Genomic DNA, 11195 nt, shown 5'->3' with positions numbered 1-11195 from the left:
TCTGACCATGGCATGCATCTAGCAGTCTTTTCCTAATGCTTTATCTAGTATTATGGATGTGTTTAATTTTACTCATTTCAGTAGTTCTAATGTAGTTAGTCAGGCTATTTGTAGAAGTTAATGGTGTATGCAAAATATTTGCCAGAGTGAAGGGCTGATTTCCCAGCAGGGGACAGTACAGAAATGCAGGAGAACTCTTACAGCTGTTGTAAGCAAAGGCAGGGTTAGGCCACGTGTATACAGCAAGAGTCAGCTGCCTTCTCCAAAAAATTGTCTCCTCTGTTTGCTCTGCTCCATTCCTAATGAAATAACACCTGTCTGCCTTGGTTAATATTTTCTAGAGGACACTTTGCTTTCATAATGCTATTTAACAGTATAAATAAGAGAGGGTGCTGCAGAGTAGTTCTGGTGAGGACAGCAGGATCCTTGAAAGTTGCTGTAAGTAGTGACTTTTTTCCTACAGAGATTTCAAAAGTGTATCATATTGCAGTCAATTGATTTTTTTTTTAAGACTTTTATAGCATATTAAATCTGTCTTAGCAACTGTTCCAGTGGTAAAGAGGCTTACTTGGCCAATTGGATACAGAGCACACAGGCACCATTTAGGCATTTGCCTGTATGTTGTTACGTGATTGGCAGGAGAACCAAGAATGGCAGACTAGGATGTCATTGCCTTGTGGGGAAGCAAGGTGATCTTTGGAGCCAACAAATCTTCAAAATCTAAAAAAGGGAATTCCCCTGACATACCTCCTGCTCTTCCCAGCTAGAGGGAACAGGCCCTGTTCTGTTCAGAGCCTGGGGATGGGTGCCTAGAGTACAGATAATATTTTTTAAAATAGTTTTATTGAAGGATATTCAAGGCTAGAAGTAATATCTTTGCTTAGAGAATAGGATGTCTGAGCTGTACTTCTCTTTCAGATGAGACATCTCCTTGTATCCTCTAATCATCAGACTGAAGGATAATTGAGCGGGAAGGAGGGAAAAGTTGTTCTTCAGCTGCTCAGATGAGCTGAGATCACAGTGATGCCAAACTATAATGTTCACGTAGAGACTGTGTAGTGATCAGGTGTACACTGGAAAGCAGAAACTAGGAACTCAGTCTGATCTGTTCATGACTACCCTAAATACTGCACTTTTCCTTTTTTTCTTTTTTTCTTCTGGCCTCAGTAATACTTTATCCATAGGTGTGTGCAGTAGCACAGATCCAAAAAGTAAATACTAAGAGTGAGAGATTGTGTTCACCTGTTTCCAAGTAAAAGAAGCCTTGAAGTGGTGATGCCACTCTTGAGGGCTGCAATTCCTGGTGAGCCCTTACATCCCAAGCTATCTTGCAGAAGACAGGTGACATTGGCAACAGCTCTGTTTTTTATTCTGTCTCTTCCCTTTTCCCAGGGTTTGTTTGGATTTATGTAAGCAAATTTGACAGAGGACTCAATAGAATTTCCTAGAAATTTTACCCAAAAATGTCTAACAGAAGTTTACTCCATACAGAGGAAAGTAACACACCCGATTACAGAAATCATTCACCTACACACATGTAGGATTACATGCATTTCTAAAGGATGTTCTAAAATCGATTTCTATATTTCTATTGCAAAAATAATTACTTTAATGAAACAGTGACAATGACTGGATTCGTTACAGAATCCAATACCCTCAACTTGTGCTTGCAGTCTTCTCAGGTCTCAGGTACAGAGGTATCAAAACTCTGAATCTCAGAAATAAATGTCTAGCTATCACTCTTGACAACTGCCTGAGCTTGTCCAGGCACATGATGGGAGGTATCTTGAGAACTTTCAGGCCAGCAAGTAAAGAACAAGCGAATTTGTGGTGCTCCTGTAAATAGGCCATCATGGGCAGTAGGGTTTCTGATATCAGTTTCTCACACAAACATTTGAGTAGCCACGTCCTTCTTTTGTGACTTTTGTGTGCTTGAATTCTTTTAGTTTCTTCTTTGGATATGACCATGAGTAGCTGAGATGAGTTCAACAGACACTACTGATGGTGGTGGGGTCATGTCTTGTTATGCCTGGTCCCCCGAGGGACCAGCTGTCAGGACAAAGGTTTCTCAGATTTCCTCATTTGATTTTTTTTCTAAGAGGGAAGCAGCACCATCTGGTGAGCAAATAGCTCTTCTATTTCACGCCTGCATGCATTTTCAAATACTGCAAATGTTCGTGTTGTTTAAAATGAGTATAGGTGAAGATCCCTTACAGGAACAACATGGGATGAATACTCATCTCCAAATCACCGAGACAAAAATCAGCCCTCAAATAGATAAACTAACTGTATCCACAAAGAATCAGGTTCTGTCAATTTGAAAATTTGGCCTCATTCTGTTCTAGGTATTCTAGTGGACTTATTTTGAGGCAACAGCCAGTCCCAGTTTTTTCCATTTTCTTTCTAGGAAAGAGCATTTAAAAAAAAAAAAAAAGTACTGCCATTCTGGTTTGCATGGTAGGAAAGACTGTAATATATGAATGTTATCACCAAGCCTATTACAGATAAATTGCTTGAAACATCACTATCCTGCAGGTGTTGGCATGTTCTGTGCCACTGTCAGGCTTGACTGAAAGCATTTCATGAAAGAAACCTTTTCCTGAATACCGAAAATATATTGTCATAGCCTGACATAGACAAAAGGAAGAAAAGAGGCAGAGAATTAACTGTTTTTCTTCCAGGCTATTCAACAAATTAATGTAAATATGGAATTGCAACTGAATAGCTCTTCACTGTATTCCCATGTCTGTGGCAATCTGACAGAATGCCTCTTAGCAAACTGTTCTTCTGGAGACAGTATGAGCCTTAATTTTGAAGAAAGCTTTCTATCTTATCCTTTTTAGACAGGAAATTCCCTAAGGGCTTTTTAAGCAGCAATTCCCAGCTCTTTGTTCTTTAATAAGTGGATAGCAAGTATGTTTGGTAGGAAAACTCAATCATGAGGGTAGCCTAAAAATCTGAATCTTCTGTTCCATAACAAAACAGTAATTTATCACTGGATAATCTTCTGCTAACTTAAAAGTGCAGTAACATCAACTAGAATAGTAAATACAAAGTATGAAGTAATAGCTCCCAGTCATATTCTAAAGGCTTACAGCATCTAAATTCTATTATGAAAGTGCCTCCATTATACAAAGAATAGCCTAACGGAATGTCACTTCTATCTTCAAGGGTTTAAAAAAAAAAAAAAGCATACACACAAGAAAGGACCTCTACACGCTACAGCTGCTGAGTCTTTCATAATCGCATGATTTTTAAAATCAACCATTACCAACATTTCTGTGAAAACTGACTCATAAGTCTTGAACATTTGTGATTGGCCAGTGCTGAGTAACAGATGGATGATTCACATTCAGATTGTAGTTAATTATCGGTGAATTCGGCGCTATAATAAAATGAAATTAATTCTGTGAATACTAAATACAAAAAGCAAATATGTTATAACTGCATAGAGCAAAAATAATCAGGATAGAAGAAAAATCCTTCTGAAAACTATAACCAATATTTTACAAAGCTGTTAATGCACACATTAGTTACAATTTTGAGGCCAGATTAGTTAAATTCCATTCCTACATTGCACTCCAAATAAAAAGAAATTGGCATTTCAATGCCTATATACAAAAATCCACCTAAATGCTGTGCTTTGTTATAGATAGTAAATGTGATGAGACAGGGAAACAGGTAGTGACTTATGTTTAAAATGAAATATTTCATTCTTTTGTGTTCATGTTGTTAATAAATTATGCCTGCAGTTGAGTAAATTCACAGTGAGTAATTTATTCAGAGGCAGATTCTGAATCAGACCTCTAGATACATGGAAATAGATTAGACTCACATTTTGTGCTTTTTGTCTGGGAGCAGATTTCAAAGTCTGACTAACACATTGGATCACACATAGCTGGCTTTAAATATTCAGAACAGGAGCTTTTATGATGAGTTATACTGAGCAGAATCAAAGGAGGAGGCCAAAATATAATTTAAAACTACTGTGCACAGTAATTGAAAATGCAGTTACCAGGGATGCTCATGGCCATTCCATTTATCAATAATATAGTGCTGCTGCAAGCAGGACCTCCTTTTAGAAATACTTTCATCAGACTTGCAGTTGTTTAAATATCTGATTAATAGCTCAAAATATTTTGTTGCTCTTATTCAAGTCTAATCATAACTAGATATTCAAATACTAATGAGAAGTGATCATTTTAATATTACGGTGAAATCAGGACCATGATCATATCGCTTTCTGACCACAAACTTTCAAGTCAAATAATACCAGAAAAGAAAGGTGCAATTAGATAAAGTCTCTCCTTGCACAAGTTTTAGCAAATCTGGCTCATTATCTCCACAAATCCTTTGCAAGTTTCTCACCATTTCTTTGCACTAGATTCCTGAGAAATGAGGCCCAGTGGGGCTCCACATTTCCAATGTTCAATTGTAAGAGCTGTTACAGTGTCAGCTCTATAAAGAAATGTAGATAACACAGCCAAGAGTAACAGGATAAGATAAATGTATTGCCCTTTGACCAGTAGAGCATCTGATAAAAATAAGGCTTTGCTTTTGTTGGTGTCATTGACTCCTTTTGCTGTGTTGAAAATGAATCCTCTCCAATGGTTTGGTTTGTCTGTTAAGAAATAAAATAAGAACCCAAAGTAACGTTTTAAGTGTCATATCACTTTTATTGAGTAAGAAAGAGAACTATTCCTTAGAGACATAAAGCTTCATGTCTAGTTTGCTACAGCCCCCATTGTTTGTTCTCTCTTGAAATAGAGGGCCTTATCAATCTGACCAAAAGGTTATTTAAAGATCTCTGGGACTAATTGCTCCTGTTCTATTTGTATGTAGCTACTGCTGTCTGTCCACTTGTGTAAATTTCCTCTCTCTTCCCTTACTAGCAGAACATCCAGACTTGCTCTGTGATGTTCTTTCCAGGAATTATCTTAGACCATTACTGTCAAAAGCGCAGTACTATTGCAGTCCTCCAATGATTAGTCATGGTATGTTTTCTGGTGGGGTATGCTCTGTTTTCTAGCCTGCTGAGGGTGCTGTGTATTCAGCAAATCAGTGCTGAATTTTGCCTTTGTGGCATTTAGTGAGAGGCAGAAAGAGTTCTGGAAGACTTGTCAGAAGGCCAGGGGAAATTAAAACAAACAACAACAAAAGAGAAAAAAAAATCATGCCTGGCAAAAGATGTTTTGGTGTTGGTTTTTTTTTTTCTTTTAAAGGAAATTGAGACGAGAAAAACACAAGCTCTTTTTTAGTGAGAATGACAAAATAACTCTTTCTACTTGATTAATTAATTTACCTTAATAATAGATTTTCCTTTTCTCCATAGGATTTTAATACAAGAAGATGAAGACTGTATTTTATATATGTTTGCTTCTAGCTGGGCTTCATGCTTTTGCCTATGGTCAGCTTACAGCCAACCACCGCAATGGACATGATCCAAATGAACCTAATGACCATACGCATCACAATGCTGAAGCAGTTGCTTGCCTCAAACTAGTGCCAAACAATGCTGACTTTGCATTTAAATTTCTAAATGAGGTTGCGCTGGAAGAACCTAATAAGAACATTTTCTTCTCTCCTGTAAGCATCTCCACTACCTTTGCAATGCTGGCCCTGGGGGCTAGGTCAATCACCAAGACTCAGATCCTGGAAGGACTTGCCTTTAACCTTACAGAAATTCAGGAGAATGAGATACATGAAGGCTTCCACAATCTCGTGCACATGCTGAGCCATCCCGAGAGTGGGGTACAGCTCAACATGGGGAATGCAATCTTTCTAACAGAGAAGTTGAAACCACTAGAAAAGTTTTTAGATGATGCCAAACCTTTGTATCAACTACAGGTTTTAGCTACTGACTTCAACAATCCCACAGAGGCTGAGAAGGAGATCAATGATTATATAGAGAAGAAAACACAAGGGAAGATTACTAATTTGGTTAAGGAAATCGATCCACAGACTGTAATGCTCCTGGCTAGCTTTGTTTTCTTTAGAGGCAAGTCATTTAATGTTTTTGTTGATAGTTTTCATCAAGTGATCTCATCAGCTGCCAAACTGGGAAATTGTTCCAGCAGAAATTTCAGATGCTCTTTGGTGGGACTGCAGCCCCTTGTGGTGTGCTTGGGCTGAGGAGAGCAGCAGAACCCTGCGCAAAGAGAACCCTGAAGGCTGAGCTCTGCCTGAGGCAGATGCAGGAGCTCTGCTCTGGGATGCAGCTCTGTGCAGCCCTAGCACACTTTCATGGCTCCAGTTGCCCCATTTTTTCAGTTTTCAGTAAATGCATGAGTACGTCTAATCTCTTAGAAGTCTGTAGAAACATGTGCTATTCACTAGCCTAACTTATTAGTTATTAGCTGATTTTTCTGTAAAATCCTATTTTTTCCTTCTGAAGTCTTTGAATTATATACACACAAACATGTTTATATATGAAAGAAGCTATTGATGATTAAAGGAAGGCATTCTAAGGAACAAGGTGGAAACAATATTTCCAATGTGGATTTCATGATGTGGTATTAAGCTTGACACAGCAGCACTCAAATATAAGATCCTACATCAATTTTATCTACAGACAGACTTTTATTAAAGCTAATAGAAATCAAATGTATACAAAGTACAGATGCTGTCAGGTGAGCCCTTAAATTACAATTTACAGAAAGATTACTAAGATCATCTGAAGAGAGAAGTAATGGAATCTAATACGCTCTCTTGACCGAGTAAGAGATTCTTGCTTTACTGTGACATACATCTTAAAATGGTAAGTTTGAAAACTGAATTTATGAATTGGAAGGATAGGTGCATAAGATTAGTTATATAACATTCCATCTATGATGAGATGAGACATGGCATATTCAGTTGCGTTTCCCTTTCTGTATCAGGCAACTGGGAAAAAGCTTTTAAACCAGAGAACACTAAAGAAAGGGAGTTCTTCGTGGATGCTGAAACTACTGTGAAAGTTCCTATGATGTATCAGGTTGGCAAATTTGACTTGTATTTTGATGAGGACCTGCCTTGCACCGTGGTACGTCTTCATTACAATGGAAGTGCTACTGCGTTTCTAGTTCTGCCAGCAGAAGGGAAAATGAAGCAGTTAGAGCGAACTCTGGACAAGGAAAGAGTCAAGAAATGGTCGGACAATCTATTCAAGAGGTAATCTGCCAGTCAGCTGCAGCGGGGTCTATGCTTTTTACTCTTTTGGGAATGCAATACTACAGATTTGCTGATTTTGATAACTGAGTGGGTTATTCTTTTCTTGTGCATCCTAGCTATAAAAATCTTGCAGCTGTTTGGTTTTAACTATTCCCCTGTTTTTGCCTAAGTGACCCCCTCAGAGCAGAAACCATCCTCATGAGGGCTCGAGTGCTGAACAGTAACCCTATATAGGATTTCCAAAACAGTCCACTGACTGAGTGAGAAAGTGGCAGTTCTAAGGCAAAACCCCTAGTCACATCTCAGCTAATGGTCTAATGTAAGCTGTTCTACCTTATATATGTCACTGACAATATGACTCAGAAATACGTCTAAACCCTAAATAAAGCATGACTTTGTATTAATTCATAATATGCCCTACACAGATGTTGTCCTTACCGCTGCAGTACCCAGTGGGTGTTAGAGCTGGTGACTGATTATAGGTCCCCTGATTTTTCTGGAATTCTGTTTCTGAAACTATGAAAATCTAAGGAGGTTGTCAGCTCCTACCACTGAAACTAACATGAGCGAGTATGTCTTACAATATTGGTTGACTGAGAAAAAAGAGACCTAAGCACCAGTTGATGAGTAATATTAAGGTAATACGTGCCTAATTTACCAAGCTCTGCCCTGATTCTCAACAAGGCTTTGCAGTTCGCACCCATGACTCTTGGTGGATGCCAGAGAGATACTGATACAGTTAATGAAGACGTAATGGGCAACAAACTGGATATGAGCTAATATGTGATGCCTCAGCTGTGAAAAATAAAAATGTAATTCTCAGCTGCAAAATCAGGAAAACTCATATCTAAATAATCATTTGGAGCTGGACAGAACTTGTTCAGCATGTCTACCCTATCTCTCTGCTTCTTGCTGTTAAACACAGATTCTATCACAGCAAGTGTGCAGAGGAGAGACATTAGAAAATGGAGAAGATGGGTTGTCCAGTGCAAGTGTCAGGATGAAGAACCTCCCCTTTGGTTTGAATTCCTGGGGTTTGTCACATCTTTCCCCAGGCAGATCTGTCTGTACCCTATTTCATGCCCCTCCGTGCTTGAGTGATACAGGCTGTCACCTCTGTGTCTCATGTTTCCTAAATGTAAAGAGACTCTCGTTACTCCCCTCCTTTGTTGAGTGCTCTCATATTTGCTAAAGCAAAACACCAGATAAATATCACTGTTACTACTGTGAGTTACAGCACCTGTAAGAAGAGCCAACAGATTAGTGCTCATTGTATTTTTATTGTATGGTCCAGGCCCCTGCTATTATTTCCATGGGAATTACACAGCTTTCCCATGAACACTTACCTCTGCAAAAGATCTCTTACCACCCTCTGTTTTTTTCTTCTGCCCAACAGCAAAATACAGCTCTACTTCCCCAAATTTTCTATCTCTGGGAGCTATGAAATAACAAACATACTTAACAAGATGGGAATTGTGGACGTGTTCACCAACCAGGCAGATCTCTCTGGCATCACTGGTGTCCCAGAGCTGAAGGTTTCTAAAGTAAGTCTGTTTCTACCAACCCTTCTCTTCCTTTCACAAACACACACCCCTGTGGTGTCCAGAAACATCAGTTAAACACAGCTCTTGGCTTTCCAGCTTGCTATATCCTGGATTATCCTGGTTTCAGCCTGTAAGTTTACAACTGAGAGGAGTTTGGCTGCCAGTGACAATGATCAGATTAGTTTGATGCACAGTTTTTTTTCCCAGGGCTGTTTTCAAGTAAGATCTCCCAGGGTGAATCTGGAGCATAAGAACACCAAACCTCAGCTTCTCAGGAAGAGGCGTTAATGTTCCTAGCCACACCACAGCCCACCCTACTGCTCTGTTGACTCAGTTTTGGAAGTGGCCCCCCTTAATACGTGCCTGAAAAGCAGACAAGAGAGCAGAGTAGCACTCTGATTACTTTGACACAGAATGGCTGGAGGTAGGAATGAAGCCCTACCAGGTCTGGGGGCCAGCTGGGCACAGGCACCTCTCTTAACTCAGCGTGAGGAGGGAAGACTGGTGAGGAGCAGTAGAAAGCACACAAGGGAAAGAAAGATCAAGGGAAATTTCAAGATTGAGGGATGGAATTTGGATAAAAGAGACTCTCTCTCATTTTTCTTTAATTCTTTTATTTGTAAATGTAGTGGCCTCCTCTTCAGGTCCTCCTTTCCTCAGATGTAACTGGGCAAATAAAAGCAGTGTAAGAGTAGAGTCTGTTCTCTTTATCTCAGAAGGAGCTGAGGAGATTGCTGCTGCTCTATCCCGGTCTTCATTTAAAGCAGCTGCCTACAGCAATGCAGCTCACATCTCTTCTGCTCCTACAAGTTCTCTATGGAGGATACGCCCAAGGAGTGATTTAAATAGAAACTGGTTTATCTTTCAGGTGGCTTGTTGCTGCCCTGGATGACCGTGTTTTCTTTCTTCCTAGGTTGTCCATAAGGCTGCTCTGGATGTTGATGAGAGAGGTACTGAGGTAGCAGCAACAACTGCTCCTAAAATAATGGCTCTCACTCTTGCTCCGTCCATTGAATTCAACCGTCCCTTCCTGATGCTGATTTTTGACAGAGACACAAACAGTACTCTCTTCATAGGAAAAATAGCTAACCCAAGTACCACTAGCAGAAGTGAGATATGAACTCTAATTATTGTTACTAATTAAAGAAGATGTGAACTGCATGATGCTTATTTCCATTTGCACCAGCGTAATGTACAGCTCTTTTTCAGCAGGAGTTTTTATTCTTTGTCATTATCAAAAACTCTAGGTATTGATTGTGACACTTTCTTAGGAGGAAGTATGAAAAACCTTTTCAATTCTTCTACCCAAGAATGACTTTCTTATTTGCCTGAAAAATAAGGAAAGACCTGCTACGATTTGCAGTTCATTGTCAGTTAGAATATCAGATAAAACGATTAACGCTTCTGCAACCAAAGCATAAGCAGTTGTAATTTACCATAAATACATAAGCAAGTAAATAAGAAATGAGAAAAGCTGAATCAACAACATAGGGTCATGGGAGACTGAAGCTTCCGTCAACACTGGGAACACAAGAAGTTGTTTTCAGTAGGAGAGAGAATTCTCTTTTCTTCTCCATAAATCATTTATCACTTTTCGTGTTAATCTAGCAGCAAATATTTGAAATATTTCTGGAAAACCTTCCTTCAGCCTGAGGACTTTCAAACAAGTATTGTCTATTTGACATACTTAGCACATACAACAACTAATAGTTGACTCTTCACATGTATCCATCAGTGGTCAGGAGAATGTAGCTAGATGAGAAGGTGAGGTATTTGGCATGTTGTCAGCTGAGATAATTAGGGTCTAGTGAAGTGCCAACCTTCCATAGCTACCAAGGTAGCTATGTAGGCATCACCCCTTGAGCAGATCCCCAGACCCAGGGAGTGGCGATAGCCAACCACGAGAGTTAGAGCAGCCTGAGGACAGAATGATAACCTCTTTCAACAGACTTGCTTTGAAAATGGGTATAAGAAAGAGCACAGCTGACTCTAAACTACAACTGTAGTTTTGAAAGGAAGTGAAATGGTATCACCATATCAGGAAACACTGCAGGAGCAGCCAAACAGCTTGGGATGCAAAAAGCTTCAGCCACATGTTGAACAGTCTCTGTGAAATTAGAGCAAGGGTGATTTTCAGCCTGACACAGATAAAGATGACCAAAGCACTCTCTCTCCTTTACAACCAAAAGGAAATTTCCCTTTCTGTTCTGTGTTTCTAATAAAAATTCTCCTGTTGACTGTCACACTTGGTCCTCGATTGGGCTTTTTGACTTACTGCTCATAATCTATGAGAAGTTTGTCAGTTGATCACAAACACTGATAGCAGGAATCCCAGTGAATGAGATACATGTGCACTATACCACTTTCCTGGCTCCTTTCTGCACTCACCTCCATCTGTTACAGTGGCTCTGTGGCCCAACATGCGCACACAATTCCTAAGGCAACCTATCTGACCATGCAGGTTTGTCATCTTCCTGAAATATAACTGCACAATACAGAATT

General features: G+C 39.5%; 1 protein-coding gene across 1 annotated transcript; it reads left to right on the top strand.

The window, feature by feature from the left end:
* The first annotated feature begins 381 nt into the window (after positions 1-381).
* Positions 382-10938, top strand: LOC100544555 (alpha-1-antiproteinase 2-like). Its single transcript, XM_003206705.5, has 5 exons — positions 382-438; positions 5333-5998; positions 6879-7149; positions 8546-8693; positions 9607-10938. The coding sequence occupies exons 2-5, from the start codon at positions 5350-5352 to the stop codon at positions 9811-9813; spliced, it is 1275 nt and encodes a 424-aa protein (XP_003206753.1). The 5' UTR covers positions 382-438; positions 5333-5349; the 3' UTR covers positions 9814-10938.
* The last annotated feature ends 257 nt before the right edge of the window (positions 10939-11195 follow it).

This window comes from Meleagris gallopavo, chromosome 5, assembly GCF_905368555.1.
Source record: "Meleagris gallopavo chromosome 5, MGAL_WU_HG_1.1, whole genome shotgun sequence".
NCBI lineage: Eukaryota > Metazoa > Chordata > Aves > Galliformes > Phasianidae > Meleagris > Meleagris gallopavo.
This window is presented reverse-complemented; position numbering and strand designations above follow the sequence as displayed.

Bases quoted from the DNA above. Each gene is read 5' to 3' on its own strand.
- LOC100544555 (XM_003206705.5), top strand. From the start codon at position 5,350: ATGAAGACTGTATTTTATATATGTTTGCTTCTAGCTGGGCTTCATGCT. The intron at 5,999-6,878 runs GCAAGTCATTTA...TTTCTGTATCAG, and splicing joins TAGCTTTGTTTTCTTTAGAG to GCAACTGGGAAAAAGCTTTT. The intron at 8,694-9,606 runs GTAAGTCTGTTT...CTTTCTTCCTAG, and splicing joins CAGAGCTGAAGGTTTCTAAA to GTTGTCCATAAGGCTGCTCT.